This window comes from Arabidopsis lyrata (assembly GCF_000004255.2).
Source record: "Arabidopsis lyrata subsp. lyrata unplaced genomic scaffold ARALYscaffold_5, whole genome shotgun sequence".
NCBI lineage: Eukaryota > Viridiplantae > Streptophyta > Magnoliopsida > Brassicales > Brassicaceae > Arabidopsis > Arabidopsis lyrata.
The window spans coordinates 19,015,665-19,035,154 of NW_003302551.1; the positions used below are offsets into that span (position 1 = coordinate 19,015,665).

The following is a 19,490-nucleotide window of genomic DNA, read 5'->3' on the forward strand; positions in this document are numbered from 1 at the left end:
AACATTTAAACCTCCACTCACACTTTTATCTTACTCCTTTTGTACCATTTGCTTTTGCACTAATCAAATTTACATTTGTTTTGTTCAGTTAAATACTTAAATTGTTCATTGAAAAAAGGAAAAAAAGTTATGTCCAAAAGGAAAAAAGCAATTAGCCTTTTAAAAAAACAAAAAAGGGAGTAGTAATAATTGAAAATTGAAGTATGATGATGAGTAGGACTAGGAGGAAAACGAGTATGATACTTCACCCGCATTAAGAGGCAAACCCTTAAAGCCTGCTGATTGGTTGGGACTTTTTTTTTTTCTTTCTTATTACTTTTTCTTTTTTTTTCTGTTGCTGCCGTTACAGTTCCATATACAGCTCATATTGCTTGCGGCAGAAAAATCTCACCAAGTCCTCCTCTGTTGAACATGACGATTAAGCCTAAATCGCCGGCGAGATTCAAGCTAGGGAGGCAATCTTCGCTTGCGCCTGAATCAAGACCCCCGATAGAGACGTTAACCGAAGATGAGGACGACGAGTTGGCGGCGGCTACAGCTGGGATCGTGGATCCGACGATTCGTCTAATGTATTTAGCCAACGAAGGTGATATCGATGGGATCAACAAGATGCTTGATTCGGGAACTAATGTTGATTACCGTGACATCGATGGCCGTACTGCTCTTCACGTCGCCGCTTGTCAGGGACGAACCGATGTCGTTGAGCTGCTGCTTAGCCGTGGTGCTAAGGTTGATACGAAGGACCGATGGGGTAGTACGGTATGAATTTGAGCTTTCTCTGGGCTGAATTTTGTCTGCTTTGGTTTGAATTGACTTCTCCTAGACTCATAGTTCGTTACGTGTTCGACGAATTGCCGCACAAAAACATATGTTTTAGTGGAGCACTTAGATTTATTTAGCAAACTCGGTTGCAATAATAGTGATGGTTAACAATTTGTGATTGATCTTACCAGCCTCTTGCAGATGCAGTGTATTACAAAAATCATGATGTCATTAAACTTTTGGAGAAACATGGTGCTAAGCCTACGGTACGTGTTTATCCCTCATAATTGCGTTGATGGATGTTATACTTTCTGAATGTTTTTATTGATTTCTTTTATAATCGTTTCTGATTTTAGATTGCTCCTATGCATGTCCTAACTGATAAAGAAGTTCCAGAGTACGAGATTCATCCCTCAGAGCTTGATTTTTCTAACTCTGTCAAAATTTCAAAGGTAGGTAGTTCCCTTGCCCTAACATGTTCCTTGCTGTTTTCCTTTGGTTAAGGTTCAAAAATCTTTTAGTAAGAGTTTTAATGTGAAAAAAGAGTATTAGGCTTTTGCCAACAATTGCTATGGTATGTTCACAGTTGTTATTACTATCTTTCTGCTTTACAGGGTACCTTTCACAAGGCTTCATGGCGTGGAATTGACGTGGCTGTGAAAACCTTTGGAGAGGAAATGTTCACCGATGAAGACAAAGTGTGAGTCTATACTCCATCGATTTCTTTGTATTATTGTATTGATCATGCTCTAAAGGTTTTAATATCCTTCTGGTATCCAGGAATGCGTTTAGGGACGAACTTGCACTGCTTCAAAAGATACGCCATCCGAATGTTGTCCAGTTTCTGGGAGCAGTTACTCAAAGTACCCCCATGATGATTGTCACAGAGTATTTACCAAAGGTACTATTCTTTCTCAATCTGTATAACCACATTCAGAGGATGTATGACCTCTCTAATTTACAAATTCTCATCTTAGTTTCAAGATCCGTCATGAACACTTTGGAATCCTATAAACATACTGGAAATATTGGGATGAGTAGATCTCAAGAAGCTTACAAAATAAACCGAAAATGTGTTGAGCTAGTCCTTTAGTTACCTCGACAGTTGGTTAGATATGACATGAAGAATGGCTTTGATGTTTAGTTGTTTTTGAAGATGTTTAGATCTTCACCTCTGCAAACTGCTCTGTTTCATATTTCACTGCATAAAAAGTTATGCTTTTAAGTATTAAATTATTATGTGTTTATTTGTAGGGAGATCTTCGACAATATCTAGACCGGAAAGGACCTCTAATGCCAGCGCACGCAGTAAAATTCGCCCTTGAAATTGCTAGGTTAAGTGGCTATTTTCTGTACTTTTATAATTTTATCATTGTCATGCAGGTTCATATTTATGCATGACCGGTGGCAATGATACATGAATTCTGAATAGCTCTATGGTATCCCTTCATATATTTGCAGGGGAATGAATTATTTGCACGAGCATAAACCTGAAGCAATAATCCATTGCGACCTAGAACCTCCGTATGTTATTCCTCTTGACTGTATCAGTATAATTTATTTCATTACACAATTTTTTCTATTGTACTATGTTTCATATATCCAAAAAATCCAAAAGGTTCTCATTTGTTCGAGTAAGAGAACAGAAACATACTGAGGGATGATTCGGGACATCTGAAAGTTGCAGACTTTGGAGTCAGCAAGCTACTGGTAGTTAAGAAGACAGTTAAAAAAGACAGACCTGCTACATCATTGGACAGTTCTTGTAAGTTCTCTTACCTGATAATCTAATATTGGTGCTCTGTCAGAGTTGTGATGTTGCTGTCTTGAGCTAGCTTAGAGCTGTTAGCTTTAGTGTTTTATTATCTAAAGCTAGACTGAAACCAATCTGATGGTTGTTTTGGATGGGTTTATGCTGATGATACTCTCTGTTGTCGTTCTGGCTAAACAGGGCGGTACATGGCTCCAGAAGTTTACAGAAACGAAGAGTATGATACGAAAGTAGATGTATTTTCTTTTGCTTTGATCTTGCAAGAGGTAAAGCAACCGAGAGAGCTATGAGACTTCTTAATAAAGTATTGTGTGTTACACCATTAATCTCAAGTATGATGTTCAGAGTGTTAACAAAATTAACAGATGATAGAAGGATGTGAACCATTTCATGAGATAGAAGAAAGCGAAGTTCCTAAAGCATATATTGAAGACGAACGTCCACCATTCAATGCACCAACAAAATCATATCCTTTCGGGTTAAGAGAGTAAGTGTTTCGAAAAAGGGTCCTGTTTTTGAAACAACATTCATTCATTCATGGATCCTCTCTGAGAGTCTTAAAATCTCTCTCTATTTGCCAGGCTAATCCAGGATTGTTGGGACAAAGAAGCATCAAAAAGACCAACGTTTAGAGAAATCATCTCTACTTTGGAGTTGATAAGTGATCGATTTGCAAGCAAAAGGAGCTGGAAGGTTGTTGTTACTCAATTCTTTCTCTCACAGACACACACTCCCTTTAATATTTAAAGTTTCTGAGACGGTTTGATTACTGATTACGAAACAGGTGATGCTAGGAAGATGCATACCAAGAATCAGATTGTTTACAAAGCGAGATTATGTGAATCCTGGAAGTAACCGTTCATCACGCTCATTCGCGAGATGACGGACTCCAAGAGCTTTGGGTTTGTTTTTCTTTAATTGCCTGAGGAAAACAATGTCAAATTCTTTTTAGGTCTTTGTATCTATATGACATCATGACTGTTTTTTTCTTAACCAGAATGAATATGGTGGTGTGTATAATAATTATTACGCAGTGGAGAAATAAAATAATGAGATCTCTGAGCTAATTCGAGTGATTTAGTGTAATTAGTAGTATCTGAATTAGTTTAAGACGTTTAATTAATATATTTAAACTTGTTTTTATTTTCTTGCGTGAAAAAAAGAATTAGAAGTCCTCGAGCCGATAAAAAGGTAGTACTAGCTGTAGAAAATAAGATGAGGTCAAATCGAGTCGTCCTTTTTTTCTTTGAATCAGTAGAGTACTTTCAGTCTTACGTCAAATCGAATCAGTAGATTTTGACTTTTTGAGAAATGTAGATAAACTAAGAAGCTCTGACCATTTTAATTATTTACAGATAGACTAGAACGTCGTAGTTGTTGGGTCTAATGGTTAATGGTTAAGAAATTAACTCAGCCTCTACGCTTTGGTTCCGTTGCCGTCTCCTCTATCGCTTTCATCTCCATTAAATAATAAATTATTAATTCCATAGAAAGCTGTAAAAGAATAAATACGTAAAAGCGCCATTAGAGAGAGAGAGAGAGACTCTCTGAGCGGGAAACTCTTGAAACCTTTTTTTTTTTTTTTTTTTTTGTTTCTCATCTCTGTCTATCTTAACTTTCTCTTTCATCTCCTTCATCGTTCTCTTGTCAAGAAATCGATTATTCCTCTTAGACTTTGTATGAACCATGGAGGTTGATTACGGTGGATTTTCTATCAGGTGAATGTTCATATTTCTTTAGGTAGCTTTGATTTTGGTTATAATATGATGCATTGGCGATTTTGAATTTTCTCATCTGGCGAAATCGCAGAGAGTACACGAAGAAGGTAAGGAGTGAAAACGTGCGGAAATGCTGGCCGTTCGCCGGAGATCTTTTTCAGTCGTTTCTTCCTCCGATTACTGTCTCCAAGTTCCGGTGGTGGTCGCATGAGCTAGCTTCTCTGCTTACGAAATCTCCGGTCTCTGTTGATGATTCTCATCAGGCCAAAGCAAAGTCTAAACCGTGTAAAAAGCGTTCCATCATCGAAATTTGTGCGACGGCACCGAAAATCCAGTTTGCAGAAGATCATGTCGTGCACAAGAAGATCAAAACCACGAAATCCAAAGATTCCGGTCGTCGGGAATTTGCTAACAAGGTCATATACATATAACTTTTAAATCTATGAAGCTTATTTTAGATCTCTGGACAAGTTTGGTCATCTTATTTTCTCTAGGATTAAACTCGATAGTCAATACTTAAAAAGGATAGCAAATTACAAAACCTTCTAATATGTTGGCGATTTTCTAAATCAATTGGAGCTTCTCTATGCTACATTGGCTTTGCATTAGTTCATTAGTATGTTATGTGAAGCATCCGTGTAAACTTACACTAGTGAATTGGTGTCACGGTATATTCAGGTTAATCAATTCAAAGAACAAGCTCAACAAAAAGTGGATCATGTTGGAATATGCAGTCTTGGGATTAAAGAAAGCTCTGGTGTTATGTCTCTTAGTAGCAACAAGGCTGGATTATTCAGTAAAGAGCATGATTCTGAGTTTCAGATTCCTGCAATTTTTAAAGCAAAACGAAAAGTTTGCTTTGTTAGGAGTCCTGATAAGTCAAAAACTCATGTGAGTTTCTCTGATCACACTGGAAATCTTTCTCAGCTGGAGAAAAGTACTGTCTCTTTAGAACTCTGCTGTTTGGAAATGAATAGGTTGAGTCTCTCTGGAAATCTTTCTCGGAGGAAGGATCCGTCATCTGTAAATGACAAGCAAGTGAAGGTTATGTCGACTGATCAGACTAGTACAGTTATGCATTTCGAAACAAGGCAACAATACAAATTTCAGCCTGCGGTTTCAAAATCTGACTTGTCTTGTTTCCTTGGACCACATCTTAGTTCACAGGAAAGAGTAAATGATGCATTGGATTTGGAGAGAAAGGAACATGTGGCTCAACCTATTCAATCGTTTATCTCTACTTCGAGTGAGAGTCCGTACAGAGCTTGTCCTTCTTTTTCTCAACCTGTGTCAGCTGATATGCACCGAGGGGCATTGCTGTACCAATCACCTTTTGATCCACTTCTTGTCGAATGGATGCAAAAATCAGCTTTATATAGACAAAGGCACGTGGGAGAAGCGATCCTAGGGTTCCCTCTAAATTTAGAGGGTGACCTTGTTGATGCAAATGGAGAGGCTAATAGAAGTTTTGATCGGTCAGGTTTATGTACTAGTTCCTCTAAATCTGCATCTGCAGGGAATGATCTTTTACTTGGAAATTTAGTGGACTTTTCCAGTGAAAAGAAGCATTCAACTGAGCCAGCACTTGCCAAAGACAGTGCACCGCGTAATGAGAAACGCCACAAGTACTTTCCTGCTAGGTTAGGCCTTGATGAGACCTTTACAGAGAAAGCATATTTCACAAACACTAATGATGGAGAGTGCGGCTACACTTTACATTCATCGGTTTCTGAAGTCAATCCAAGGAGCCACACAATCAATATGTCAAAACAGAGTTGTGTCAAACAGAACCTAAATAGTGGAAAGGTGATTTCAAAGCGTGATGATTTGTGTTTACAAAACACTCAAGCAACAATGCGGCTGATGGGTCAGGATGTTTCTGTCAGCACAAGAACGGGCGATAGGTTCTTAGCACCGGATGCTTCTATAGATTATTCCTCTCTGGGGAGCCATACTCACCAGAGCTGGCTATGTCAAAGGACAACACTTGAAGTTTCAATGAGTCCTTCAACCACAACATTGGATAAGAATTGGAACAGAGCTTTGCTACGTGATACTTCAAAGGATCCCTTTTCTTTGTTTTGTGAACCACATGTCAGCTTGGCTTCTCAATCCAGAGCATATGTAATTCCTGATTCAATCCTGAATCCATGTTGCTCGCTCGTGTCTCTTCCATTGTCTGATAAGGATCTCAACTTCCATGGATCTGGTTTAGGGCTACCAAACAGTTTCACATTCAGCCAGCAACAACTACCTTTTCCATCTAATTACAACAATGTTGATATTGGTCTCCTACCTGATGCTAGAAAACCATCTTTCGGATTGCCTTTCTCGTGCGTAGATTCTACTAGACGGTCACAGGCTCCTTGGCCTCAAAGTTCATTTGAGAACTCTTGTTCTGAATTGTCTTTCATCAACCCCAGCGAGCAACTAACGTCCTTCTATGGGTCAAGTTTATCTTCGTCCATAATAAACGTTGGAACTACAAATAAGCGGGTAGCACCCGTAGAGGAGTATCCAATGAAGAACCATAAAATCCCCAAGTTGCTGCCAATGCAAGGTGGCATGAATTATGTAAAAGAGTTTCTTTGCAGGCCAGCAAATTAAGGAAATCAATAAATCTAGGAGTCTAAGGGTATATAACCTTGTAATTGTTTGAACCATCCCTTGTGTGTTTTATGAATTATTTGGTGATAATGCCTTACTTGGAATGAATTGTTGTGCATGATTGCCTTGTTTAGGTAGTACAACACCAAAAGAAACAAAGAAGATGAAAACATAAGGAGTATGAAAGTATGGTATATAACTTATGCTGTTACATTGATGTATACACTTAAACTAAGCTTGCTTCTCGAAGATCCGTTCTTGAACATTTCAATGTTTGCAAAAGCTTCTAGGTACATTACGCTTTAGCATGTGAGAGCATCTCCAATGGGGAGCTCTCTCCATGAGACTCTCTCAAATTTTTTAATATAAATTTTGTGAAAATGTGAGATGAGAACTTTTGTTTTTTAAAAAAAAATTTCATAGTCCAATGGTAGGTTCTCAAGTGGAGTTCTCTTAGAAAAAAAAAATGTATTAAAAAGTTTAATTCATAAAATATTAAACATACATTAATTTCAAACATTTAAAAGTAGATGTGCAAATAAAAAACTGAAATAATGTAAGTGTTGATAAACATATTTGTTTTATTGGGACAAAGTAAAGAAATACAAGAGACAAGTGAATCTTTTGTTTGATTGGTTAACTTATCTTTTGGCTTGAGAATTCAATGCGTTTAAATGTTGTTTTGCTTGATGCTCTCTCTAGTTATACTCTTATAGAAAACTCAATTAAAATGAGACTATGATCAATAAGGAAGATGGTAATGTACATAGGAATAAGATTGTTTTAAAAAGGTTTAAAGTACCCATTACATGATTTGATGTCTTCAACAAAACTGAGTTTAGAGTAGTAATGTGGAAATAATAACCAGGAGAAACGTATGAGTGTAGTTTCATATCTTGCTTCTCACTCTAACCAACTTAGCTAGTGTTTCTTGAGCAGCCAATGTGAGAGCGAGCCTTGGCGCCAATCTTGTAAGTGAGACACAAATGATTTAGTTATTGAGAAGAAGATGACCAACGTTATCTCCATTATTAGCTTTGTTGTGCTTCACATGACTCCCATCACACAATGGAAAGTTGGAAACGTCCCCGACCTCCAACATATAACTGCTTTTGTATAATAACTTGATGATGAGAGTTTCTAGATTAAGAGAGTTGTTAAGCAGAGATGAAAGCAATTCCCAGCAGATGAATGATGACTTATTGGAAAACAACACAAAGAAATCCTCAATCCCACCATAGTCTCTAAAACATAGAACATAGTCTCTAAAACATAGAACAATATCAATCAATGTTCCAAGAAGATTAGAGATTCATTAACCTAAACCCCGAGAACAAACTTACCGAGAAATCGATCGAATCAAGTGGCTGGCGCAAGAAGGGGCAGAATCAGGTGAGCTTGATGATCCTCAAGCCGTCCCTTAACAGAGTCACCATCCCAACGAACAAGAGTTGGCACTCCGATGAGCTTAAACCGAGAATCAACTCTCCACGAATGCGTCGGAGTTCTCCACGCCGGTCTGTCACCGGCTTAAGCACGAATAAGATTCCCCTCCTCTAGAAATTCCTCTAGAGTCTTGTAAATCACAGGTTCAACTCTAACACAGTCTGATTCACCAATCAAAACCATTGAATCGATCGAGAAGATGAAATCGATCGAAATTGGACGAAAATTGAGAAACCCCTAAGAGAGTCATAGAGACCTGGACACCAGCTTTGACCGGTGGTGGGATCATTGTCGGCGAGGAAGAGTATGAAACTGATCTTGCTACGATTGGTTTCAATTCTTTTGTTAAAACACAAAATACAACGAATTAAGTCATGATACACAAGAGGGAGGGGCGAGATTCATACCTGGAACAAGAAATTGGACCATCCTTCAACGAATCCTTCTTCTCCATCGCCAATCTTCGATTCGTTTTGACTCCATTCGCCGATGGTCTTAACCGTCTATCCCGTTGATGATTCCGGCGGTAGGTAAGTCTCACATACCACAATTCCGGCATAGACTCATCGGAATCTCACGAAATCGGCGTTTGTTCATCAGCTTCTTTGATCAATCGAGAGAGAGAGAGGAGTCGTGTTTTTTTTTTTTGTCGTGAGAAAAAACTAAAAGGAATAAGTGTTTTTTTTTCTTTTATTTTAACACTCCTTCCAATTGAAAACTGACACGTGTCCGGCTCTCTCAAAATCTCAAAGCACTCTAGAGAGAATCGATTCTCTTTTTTTTACTCAATTTTGAATTATTTTTTTGCCAATTTCAGATGAGAACTCATCAAAATATAGAAGAGAACCCTGCATTGGAGATGCTCTGAGTCCCCTCTACAGTTTCTGCAGTTGTACTATCATTCTATCTGGAGTCTGGATCATATAGTAATTAAAGAACAAAAATCGGCATCAAGATAAGTTTGTTCTTTGTGTCTTGATTTAATTTGAAATCCATAAACATTCTTATATACACGTTATTCAAGATCATCAGGAAGAATTTTCAGTGAGATAGTAAAATAAAGAATCTACTCCAACAGACCCAAAACAAAAAGGTCAAACTGATGCAAAGAAGATCTGATTCTCATTTGGTCTTTCTTCACAAATCTTTACTTTTGTTTCTCAGTCATTTTTTTCATTTCTGTGTTCTTTATTTAAAAGACTTTTAAAGAAGATTTTGAAAGAAGTACTTATATGTGAATATTTTTTTTTAAATAAGATTTCTCAAATTTTTCCTATCAAAAGAATTGGAATCTCAAGATTTTAGATAAACCAGAAGTTGTATTCAGCAGTGGTCAATTTTTTATTTTATTTTTCCAATGATTAAACTGAGAGCTTATTGCCCGTTAGAGTACTTCTAAATGACTTTAAACTTGCACCTAACAGAAATTATACAAAAATAGCTGGTCGAAATAACCATAATATTTTTTCCCGCAAAGATCAGACAAAAATAAGTCCTTCCAAATGTTTGAAACGACAAGCCACAATTTAAGATAAGTTGCAATTACTAATTACAACGAAAGGCAAGGAGGTATGGAACAAAGAGAGTTTCCATTTGTAAACGAATAGTTAATGTGAACTGTGAAAAGGGTTGTGGATGATTATGACAATACGTATGATTAGTCACCATTTGTTGGATTCCTTAATTTCTTGTTCCCTCATTAAGTTGTCGTCTCATCATTTATTTTTCTTTTCACAGTATTTGTTTTGATTTTATATCCCTCCCCCAATCTAACAAAAATAAAGGTTCGAGTTATCGAGTAATCTATAAATTCCGCAATGCAATCTATATTGGACTGCTAGTGAGATCTGCCACAGAGAAAAGAGAAAACAAAATGGACTTGACGAGGTTTTGACAATGCCAGAAACAATGCAAACACAACATAATACTTAGCTTTGCCATCCACAGTGTCGAATTGGCCTTTTAAAGATCTCAAGTTTGCTTTGAGTGCAATTCTAATTCACACGTTTAACTTTAAGCATGCATGTCATTATAATTACTTATTCACTAAGACACAAATGTTTATACGGAAAACCTTGCCTATTATATATCATCTCAATAAATGGAATAATTAACCTTATAATCAAGATTCAATGTTTCTATATATGTATGGACAAAATTTTCACGTAAGATTAGATACGTATTTTAGTAGTATAGTCTTTCGTTTGTGCGTGCTCTAAGATTAACCACCTCATAGATAGTAATATCATTGTCAAATTCCTCGGAATTGTCTTTTTAAGCGTAAAAGCCTATTCACATATGAATTCTCGTCTTGAAATTATTATTTTTACTTAAAAACAAAGAAAGAAAATAATCTGTTAAATAATCGTTTAATACTACATAAAGTTTAATTTATATTTATAAAATATTTGAAATTGACGGTTATATATGTTCAACAATTTTGAATCAAGACCGATGTCTAGATACTCAGAATTTAAACTAGATGTCTTATCATAGTTGTTGTCACTCGATCGAGGACCCACGCAAAAGAAAAGACTAATATGATTTTATTTGGTCTGGATTGTTTTTTGTAGAGAATGAAACTAACAGAGTGCAAGATTCGAAATCCAAAATGTTCAAGAGGGATCAAATGAAAAAGAAAAATGAAGATGAAGGACTAAAGCACAATAATCAATTACTTATACCCTAATTTCCCATAAAGGATTCAGGTACTAGGAGAAGTTGAGGCAAGTTTCACATGCAAGTCCCTGTCATCATATATCCATATTATACCACACCTACGTCTCTATGTGTGTATCTTGGCATCCACTTTCTCATGAATAATTAAAATTTTCATTTATTTTTACAATTTAATTCACTTATTATTATGAATTTCTCATCATTGGTACATTTGTGTATAGCGTATTTACATATATGAAATAAATTAAATATGTCCTCACGTTACAAGTATTAAATGAATATGTCCCCACGCAAAAGATATATCCCTCCAAATATGTCCACATTTTCTTTTCTTTCTTATTCCAAAATTACCATAAACTTTTAGTTTACAAAAGATTCCTAAAATTTGAGGAAAATATCCTAAATGATTCATGAATCCTTCATTAACCTGAAGTTTGCGATATTTTCCAATTTTCTTCAAGAGTAGCGATATTTGTAATTTGTGACCTTAAAACATTTTTTGATCGATGTATTAGCGTTTTTTTTTTTTTTTTTAAGTAAAACTTGATTTTATATTTTAGGGTTCTAGTCAACCTTGTATTTCTTGCAAACGAGAGGTCGATCGTTAACTTCATTCTTCAACACTACTAGTGATTATCAAAAACATCTTCATGAACATTACAAAAAAGAAATTGGCATGGTTTCGGTTAGACTTGGCTTTGGTTAGGCTTGATTTACATACCCATTCTAGACTTTCGTATAAATTTGAATATGGATGTTGTAAATAAACAGAGATAGATAGATAGATAGAGATCTATGAGAGCATCTAATGGTAATTAATGCAGAAGGGTAAAAAAGGAAGAGATAAAAGGTGAGAAAGATTACCAAAAATAAGGAGTTTCCAAAAGATGGTTCTGATGAGAAACAGAGCCCATCCCTCTCCTTTTTCCCCTTCCCATGAAAGAAATTGGATGGTCCTCCTTCAATGTCCTCCACCTACTCTTTTCTTCTTCTCTTTTTTTTTTTTTTTTCCTTTCTTATTATTAATCATTTAATTAATTTCCTCTTCAATTTCAAATTTCTAGTTCTGTAAAAAGAAAATACACATCTCACTTATAGATATCCATATCTATTTATATGCATGTATAGAGAATAAAAAAGTGTGAGTTTCTAGGTATGTTGAGTATGTGCTGTTTGGACAATTGTTAGATGATCTGTCCATTTTTTCTTTTTATTTTATGTATAAATATATTTGAGCACAAAGAAAAAACTAATAACCTTCTGTTTTCAGCAAGTAGGGTCTTATTACCTTCAAAGAAATATTCCTTCAAATATATGAAACTCATAAACCAAAACAGAAATTACAAAAAGAAAGAGAGATATTTTTCAAGAACAACATAATTAGAAGAGCAGAAGCAGCAGTTAAGTGGTACTGAGATAAATAATAATATATAGTTTCTCTTCAAAGTTTCTCATCACCCACCTTCTCCTTTTTTGCTGATCTATCATAATCTTGAGAACTCAGGTAAGGTTGTGAATATTATGCAGTATATAGATTTAACCCTAAAAATAAAAAGATTTATATATAATCACAGTTTCTTTCTTTCTCAATTCAGTCTCTGGTTCTTGTGTTACCAATTCATGGGTTTGATACGCTTCTTGGTTATTGTTTATCCACAAAAGAGATTTGATCATTATAAAGTAGTAGGTTAAGAACCCTTAAAACCCAAAGTTTTGTGATCAAAGTTTCTTTATATTCAATTCCGATCCATATATGATTCTTTACCAGATTATGGGTTTGATCTATTTCTTGATTATTCTTGATCTGCAAAAGGGATTTGATCATCAAGATTAGCCTTCTCTGATCTCTCTCTCTCTAAACTCTTTTTTTATTATTCATTTGGTGATGTCGTAGGATCAATGGAGGAAGGTGGGAGTAGTCACGACGGAGAGAGTAGCAAGAAGATAGGGAGAGGGAAAATAGAGATAAAGAGGATAGAGAACACAACAAATCGTCAAGTAACTTTCTGCAAACGACGCAATGGTCTTCTCAAGAAAGCTTATGAACTCTCAGTCTTGTGTGATGCGGAAGTTGCCCTCGTCATCTTCTCCACTCGTGGCCGTCTCTATGAGTACGCCAACAACAGGTACGCTTCTCCTTCACTAGCTTCTTGATCTTGCTTTCTTGATTTAACTAATCAAGATCCTAGTTAAAATGATGCGAAAGTGGGGATTGAGAGCCAAGATTATAGGGTTTTGTTAATTTAGAATCCTAGATTTTACTTGTCGATTTATTTAATATATATCTACCTAGATTTAGCACTCTCTCTCTCTATTTATATATACATATATATATATACGAGTGTGTGTGTGTAAGTGTGTATATGTATGCAAATGTAAGAAGACGAAGAAAAAAAAGTTGTCTTGTCTTCTCAAATTCTGATTTTGCTTTTTCCTTAGTTTCACTCTTTTTTCTGCAAATCATTTGAACCCGATGCATGTCAGTTTCTACAATATACTTTAATTTTGACGGCCCATCAAATTTCCTTATTCAAATTGTGATTAGGTTTTACTTCAGTTAAAAAATTTGGTTCTTGACACGATTTAGCATGTATACATATAAATAGGGGATGATCAAGACTTATGTAACCTTCTGTCTGGTGAAACTAGGGACAAAGTCTACTGATGAGTTGTCACTAGGGATCCATTTGATCGTTTAATCCCAACCCAAATGATACGAAAATTTGAGTTAATTATATGCTGAAGATTTTCAACGCTCCTTTTAAAAAACTTTACACTAAGTATATATGTTTAGGATGACTTTGTCTAACAAAAAGTCCTAAAAAACAATAAACATACAGATGACTTTGTCTAACACATTTTTATCAGCCATCAAGTGTAAAATTATACAAATAATGAAATTAAAGATTTAGTCTCTTCTATTTCTGTTTAGGTGTATATGTATGTATATTTGTTGCATTGATATATCAATGAGAGGGAGAGAACTCAGAGAAGTGTCGGAAATGAAAATGGTACGAGCCAATTAGAATCTCTGGCATTCTGAGCTTCATTTATTTGTTATAATAAGTAAAAGAAAAACACTTTTCTTTAAAGCATACCTTCATGATGACATTGAATCATATACACGATACATGTTCTGAATCCTCCTCAAACCCTAATTACCAATTTTTAAACCATAATACAGTAAAACCTCTATAAATTAATAATGTTGGGACCATGCTATTTTATTAATTTATAGTGATATTAATTTATCTATAAATTAATAAGTATTAATTTATAGCGTAAATTAATATTTATTAATTAATAGAAAGTTTTGTTTCACTTGTGAAAACCTTTTTTTTTAAATACGAGGTAGAGCAATGTGATCTAAATAAAATTAATGTTTTGGATGTTATAAATTTTATAGTTTTAGCTTTAAACACTTAATATTTGAAGAGAAAATAATTTATTTTGACAATGAATCACAACGATTATAGAATTCACATATACAAACGATATACATAAATTAAAATTCACAAATAGTAACATCCATTGTTGTATTTTAAAAACCTATACAACTATTAAAACAAAAATTATGTATATTCAAAATTTGAAACTTACAAAAACTTTTGGTTATTTTTGTGATAAACATTAAAACTATTATATATATATGTACCAATTTACATGATTATTAATTTATGATATTATTGGGACTATATTTTTACATAGCGATTTCAAAAAAATTATTATCTTATTATCTTATCGAATTTGGTTAATTTTTACATTGGTCCGACTTGAGACTAGTCAAATTTATTAATTTATCGTATTTATTAATTTATCGAGTATTAATTTATAGAAGTTCTACTGTATTTGTAGAAATATATATTTTATCCTTACTTTAGGCCATTTTTTATTTATAATATCTTGTGAATCTACTCAAGCCATGTGTTTGAATAAATTTATAGTACCGTTTGAATAAATTTTCTCCTCGTACTGGTCAGAAATTGGTCCAAACTCCAAAGCCTTCCCTTTTTTGGAAAAAAAAAAACATTTCAAAACTCTAATTAATCAAGAATTTCCTACTATATATACATCTAATGTTTTATTTTTCTCTCGATCTTGTTAGTGTGAGGGGAACAATTGAAAGGTACAAGAAAGCTTGTTCCGATGCCGTCAACCCTCCTTCCGTCACCGAAGCTAATACTCAGGTACCAATTTATATAGTCCTATTATTCTCTTTGTTTTAATCTTCTTGTTTTCATTATATATATAGAAAATATAAAAATAAATAAATATAACCTACAAAACGAGAGAGAGAGTTCTTGGAATCCATTGAAACGGTTGCGTTTTGGTGTTTGAATACATGGGTTTTTGAAGTACTATCAGCAAGAAGCCTCTAAGCTTCGGAGGCAGATTCGAGATATTCAGAATTCAAACAGGTAATTTTTGTTAAAATTTCTGGTTTTATATACCTTAGTTAATTAATGATTACATAGAACAGGTAATTCGTTAAGTTTTCTTGAGGTTTCTGATATATATGGTTTCTTGTTTCTTGGATACTCTACTGCTGTGTAATATAATAAATGAATAATATAGGGATGATGATTTATGAGCATTTTGATTTGTTCAAGAAGAAATTTTATCAAATTGTTACTTGCGTTTCAGTTCAAATAATTTTGTGTTTGGCATAATTTTTCAAAAAAATCAAATTAAGATATATAAAACAATAAAAAATTTGTATTAACTATACATTATTGAAATCAATCTTTTATTATATAAAATATACTTCTATCTTTTAGTTTGGTTGACTTGGAACAGTTCGGTTTGGAGTTATATATATAGAACTGTTCTAAAATCTTTTTGATTTGACTTGGTTAATTTGGTTAGGTGCAAAAGTTTGTTAGTAATTTTCTTTAGAAGTTGTTTTGTTTATTGTTCATGTTTGCAACTTGAAGGCATATTGTTGGGGAATCACTTGGTTCCTTGAACTTAAAGGAGCTCAAAAACCTCGAAGGACGGCTTGAAAAAGGAATCAGCCGTGTCCGATCCAAAAAGGTAAAACCTACGTCTCTCTCTCTATATATATAAACCCACTAAAAAAATCCCCTTGGCTTATATATATAGTTTCCTCACTCTTTTGTGAAAATTTTGCAGAACGAGCTGTTAGTGGCAGAGATAGAGTATATGCAGAAGAGGGTAACAACGTTTCTTCCATTCCAAGTAATTATATCTTTCTTCGTCTTTTTTAGGGTCTTTTTAAGTGTTTGAGTTTTCCCCAAAATTATGTGTAGGAAATGGAGTTGCAACACAATAACATGTACCTGCGAGCTAAGGTTAGCCACGTTCTGTTCCAAATCTCAATCGCAATCTCAATCTCTTGATTGTGTAACTAAGATAACGTGAACAACAACCGAACTTTTACTTTCGGGTTTAACAGATAGCCGAAGGTGCCAGATTGAATCCGGAACAGCAGGAATCGAGTGTGATACAAGGGACGACTGTTTACGAATCCGGTGTATCTTCTCATGACCAGTCGCAGCATCATAATCGGAACTATATTCCGGTGAACCTTCTTGAACCGAATCAGCAATTCTCCGGCCAAGACCAACCTCCTCTTCAGCTTGTGTAACTCAAAACATGAAAACTTGTTTCTTCCCCTCAAAACTATTAAGAGAGATTCATTTTATATTTATAATGCGACTTCTTAAATTCATAGTTTAGGTTCAAATAATGATAATTAATTACAAAACTCGTGTTTCTATTGCCTAATTACATCAACATTTAAATCAAAAGTTCTAAAACCCGTTACTGCATACAACTAGCTAGTTGTTCGAAATCAAAACACACAACTAAGATTGGCATTTCAATCGAACCGAACTTCATGAATCTGAACCGAACGTTATAACTGTCGTAAATTTCATATAATTGACTACAAAGTTTGTCATAAAAGATTAGACGCATAAACGATCAATTATTAAATTTTAAATGCCTACAAGCAAAATTATAAACATTGATCATAAACCATTACAACAAGTCCATAAATTAAATAGATTGGTTTTTTAGCTCAGAGAAGAGTTGAGTAGAGAGAAACTTTACCTTGGGAATGTAGATGCGAAGATGATTCAAAAGGGCGAGGCAGATAGGATTTATAGCTTGCAAGGACTGCTCATGAGTACCCTCGACAAAACTAAAACGCTGTTTTAGTTAACATGTAATCTCGTGTTATGGGATCTATTCCACTAACACGCCCACGGATGAATTAACATGTAATCTCGTGTTAAGGGTTAATTTTTTTTTTATTTTTTTTTGCTAACAGGGTTAATTTATTTGATGGGTTAAAAAAGTAACAAGTCCTTTCTATCAAATTTAGTCGGTCAAATTTTTTATTTTATGGACCGAAATGATGAGCCTAAATAATAAAGGCCCATTAGAAAACCGCCTAGGGCTCGATTTATATATTTCTTCTCAACAACATATTCGTTTCCTTGTTTTCCAAGCTTTAGAATTTAGATCTCAAAGTCGTTCGTTCTCAGCTTCTTAGCAACGTCACGGCGGTTCTTGCGGCTGGGGTTTTTCCTTCCTGCTGAGGTACGGTATTCTCTTTAAAACCCTAACGACTTGTCTTCTTTTTCCTATCGATCTCTTTCTCTCACAGTTTTATTGCCTTTTTTCCGATGGATATATTCGTGGGTTGGATTTAATAGTTTGTTGGGGAGATTTTGTAAGCCAATGGATTTAGGTCGGAAAAAACACTGAGAGACTTTGATTTTAGTGTTTCTTATGAATTTGATATCCATGAAGTTTCCCCTTGTTAATTAAACCTGATTTGATAAGCCATATGATTAATGTTTTTAAAAAATGTATAAATCCAGCCACTACATGTTTGACTTACGTTGTTTTTGTTTCCTACAGGTACCGCCATCGCCATGGATAATGACTTGGAATTAGCGATAAAGGATGCAATCACCGCAGATGATATTAAACGTGTGGATCAAGAAAGTAAAGACCGTTTGTTAGCTCAGGAGCTTGATCTTGATTCCGTGGAGAATCCTCCTCGGAGCCACAACTCATACGGTCATACCTATCGGTTATACTCCAAGGGTTTGGTGACTGAAGAGCTTATTAAGGATGATACGGTGCTGGTCGTTGGTTTAGGTTTGTCCCTCTGTGACTCGCACGATAACACAAAACTGGAGATTAATAAAGCTCTGAGAAACCAAAAGCTGGCACACCCAGAAGCTGCGGAACTGGCTGCCATCATTCACGGCTTGAAATGGGCCTTGGAACTTGGTGTGGAAAGTATCCAATTCTTCTGTGAAGACTCCAATATCTTGGGCTACGTAAGTTTCTCTCTTCTTTTACCCTGAATCCATTATCTTGTACGTGTGTTATATATTCACGCCTCTCATGTTTTTACAGGTTACTCGTAAAGCTGCACCGAACGAGCCCATTGTAGCAAAACTTTTGGAGCAAGTGTCTCTTCTTCAGACAAGATTCACGTCTTGTCAGGCACTTGCTGTAAGCAGAGACATCAGTTCTGTCATTAAGCTAGCAAAAGATGCTATAGCTTCCGAAACTAGATGGTGTGAAGGCGACATTGAGTATGAGAGTTGTCCAGTCTGCTACGCTTACGTTTCGCCTAATGATAAGTTTGAGGTGCACGGCTGCTTCCACCGCATCTGCGTTACGTGCATGAGGAAGCCGTTCTCATCCGAACAACTACTACGAGGGAACACAGCAATCTGCCCTTACCCGGATTGCGAGAATGATTCTTGTGCCAGAGGATTGTAGAGGTTTTGCTGATGCTGATGCTATTACTCTTATGATCCAGCGCAAGAAGGAGAAGACGATCCCCGTTAAAGACAGAGTCTATTGTCCCAACCCTTCTTGTTCCTTTTTGATGTCGGACCTCGACCTCATTAAGCACGTACTCAATAATCTTCGGCAGTCAGAAGCACGGAAGTACATGGAGTGCGGCTTGTCTTTCTGCAAAAAATGCCATGTTCCATGGCACTACAAGATGACCTGCGATGAGTTCAAGAAGTCGGAGTCTTACCTGAAATCTGACGCGGCGCTTTTGGAGTCTTTTGTGAAGACACAGGGATGGCAAAAGTGTTCCCAGTGTCAGAGCATCGTTCAACATGGTGGCGGGTGCATACAAATGACTTGCAGGTATTGGACATTTGTTATTGAGCCTGGTTTTATATTATTTGTTCAAATTTGACTTTAATTATCTGTCTTTTGTTTATGTCAGACATTGCAAACACGAGTTCTGTTACACATGTGGAGCTGCGTGTAAAAAGAAGAAACTGACGTGTAAATGCTCGCGTTCAGGGAAATAAACATCCAAGGTTTGACTCTATAGATCATTCCAAATAGAGACAAGATGACTTGTTTTGAAGATATTAGTGATAAGCTACTGTGTGTCTCAGTGTGAGCTTATGTAGTCTGTAGACGCTAAATGCAAAACTGAACAAGTATGTGATGCATATTCATGAACTCTTGAACCTTATGCTGATGAACTATAT

At 35.4% G+C, this 19,490-nt stretch overlaps 3 protein-coding genes, 1 long non-coding RNA gene and 1 pseudogene across 10 annotated transcripts; 4 read left to right on the top strand and 1 right to left on the bottom strand.

The window, feature by feature from the left end:
• The first annotated feature begins 96 nt into the window (after nt 1–96).
• Nucleotides 97–3,600, top strand: LOC9314307 (serine/threonine-protein kinase EDR1). 2 transcript variants are annotated; one of them, XM_021024884.1, is made up of 12 exons: nt 97–759; nt 954–1,028; nt 1,119–1,214; nt 1,377–1,462; nt 1,543–1,663; nt 2,017–2,096; nt 2,224–2,286; nt 2,409–2,527; nt 2,714–2,799; nt 2,899–3,020; nt 3,115–3,226; nt 3,318–3,600. In XM_021024884.1, the coding sequence occupies exons 1-12, from the start codon at nt 412–414 to the stop codon at nt 3,414–3,416; spliced, it is 1,407 nt and encodes a 468-aa protein (XP_020880543.1). In that variant the 5' UTR covers nt 97–411; the 3' UTR covers nt 3,417–3,600. The 2 variants fall into 2 exon arrangements, with proteins under 2 accessions (XP_020880543.1, XP_020880544.1); XM_021024885.1 differs by lacking the exons at nt 3,115–3,226; nt 3,318–3,600 and having other exon boundaries at nt 291–759; nt 2,879–2,964.
• Nucleotides 3,601–4,114: 514 nt separating this feature from the next.
• LOC9312546 lies at nt 4,115–7,009 on the top strand. The gene is made up of 3 exons (XM_021024833.1): nt 4,115–4,251; nt 4,343–4,667; nt 4,930–7,009. The coding sequence occupies exons 1-3, from the start codon at nt 4,220–4,222 to the stop codon at nt 6,856–6,858; spliced, it is 2,286 nt and encodes a 761-aa protein (XP_020880492.1). The 5' UTR covers nt 4,115–4,219; the 3' UTR covers nt 6,859–7,009.
• A 570-nt stretch (nt 7,010–7,579) lies between these two features.
• Nucleotides 7,580–8,947, bottom strand: LOC9312547. Of its 4 annotated transcripts, none has more exons than XR_002331801.1 (3): nt 8,712–8,947; nt 8,561–8,625; nt 7,580–8,453 (listed from the first exon to the last, which is right to left on the bottom strand). It is a non-coding gene; the product is annotated as an uncharacterized LOC9312547 (long non-coding RNA). The 4 variants fall into 4 exon arrangements; XR_002331798.1 differs by having other exon boundaries at nt 7,580–8,465; XR_002331799.1 differs by having other exon boundaries at nt 7,580–8,102; nt 8,202–8,625.
• Nucleotides 8,948–11,642: 2,695 nt separating this feature from the next.
• LOC9314308 (agamous-like MADS-box protein AGL1) lies at nt 11,643–16,731 on the top strand. 2 transcript variants are annotated; one of them, XM_002876433.2, is made up of 8 exons: nt 11,643–12,487; nt 12,878–13,109; nt 15,089–15,170; nt 15,340–15,401; nt 15,918–16,017; nt 16,117–16,158; nt 16,254–16,295; nt 16,400–16,731. In XM_002876433.2, exons 2-8 carry the CDS (start codon nt 12,883–12,885, stop codon nt 16,589–16,591), a joined length of 747 nt encoding a protein of 248 aa, XP_002876479.1. In that variant the 5' UTR covers nt 11,643–12,487; nt 12,878–12,882; the 3' UTR covers nt 16,592–16,731. The 2 variants fall into 2 exon arrangements, with proteins under 2 accessions (XP_002876479.1, XP_020880598.1); XM_021024939.1 differs by having other exon boundaries at nt 12,148–12,487; nt 16,117–16,182.
• Nucleotides 16,732–17,282: 551 nt separating this feature from the next.
• Nucleotides 17,283–19,470, top strand: LOC110228221 (annotated as a pseudogene). The gene is made up of 4 exons (XR_002331789.1): nt 17,283–17,550; nt 17,875–18,302; nt 18,382–19,134; nt 19,217–19,470. The product of XR_002331789.1 is annotated as a potential E3 ubiquitin-protein ligase ariadne-2-like (transcript).
• The last annotated feature ends 20 nt before the right edge of the window (nt 19,471–19,490 follow it).

What these genes read in the sequence shown, in the direction of transcription:
- LOC9314308 (XM_021024939.1), top strand. Translation starts at nt 12,883, where the DNA reads ATGGAGGAAGGTGGGAGTAGTCACGACGGAGAGAGTAGCAAGAAGATA. An exon ending in TCACCGAAGCTAATACTCAG is followed by an intron (nt 15,171 to 15,339) that starts GTACCAATTTAT and finishes GGGTTTTTGAAG; the next exon opens with TACTATCAGCAAGAAGCCTC. An exon ending in ACATGTACCTGCGAGCTAAG is followed by an intron (nt 16,296 to 16,399) that starts GTTAGCCACGTT and finishes CGGGTTTAACAG; the next exon opens with ATAGCCGAAGGTGCCAGATT.
- LOC9312546 (XM_021024833.1), top strand. Translation starts at nt 4,220, where the DNA reads ATGGAGGTTGATTACGGTGGATTTTCTATCAG. An exon ending in TACGGTGGATTTTCTATCAG is followed by an intron (nt 4,252 to 4,342) that starts GTGAATGTTCAT and finishes GCGAAATCGCAG; the next exon opens with AGAGTACACGAAGAAGGTAA. An exon ending in GTCGGGAATTTGCTAACAAG is followed by an intron (nt 4,668 to 4,929) that starts GTCATATACATA and finishes CGGTATATTCAG; the next exon opens with GTTAATCAATTCAAAGAACA.
- LOC9314307 (XM_021024884.1), top strand. Translation starts at nt 412, where the DNA reads ATGACGATTAAGCCTAAATCGCCGGCGAGATTCAAGCTAGGGAGGCAA. An exon ending in CATTGCGACCTAGAACCTCC is followed by an intron (nt 2,287 to 2,408) that starts GTATGTTATTCC and finishes GTAAGAGAACAG; the next exon opens with AAACATACTGAGGGATGATT. An exon ending in TACATCATTGGACAGTTCTT is followed by an intron (nt 2,528 to 2,713) that starts GTAAGTTCTCTT and finishes CTGGCTAAACAG; the next exon opens with GGCGGTACATGGCTCCAGAA.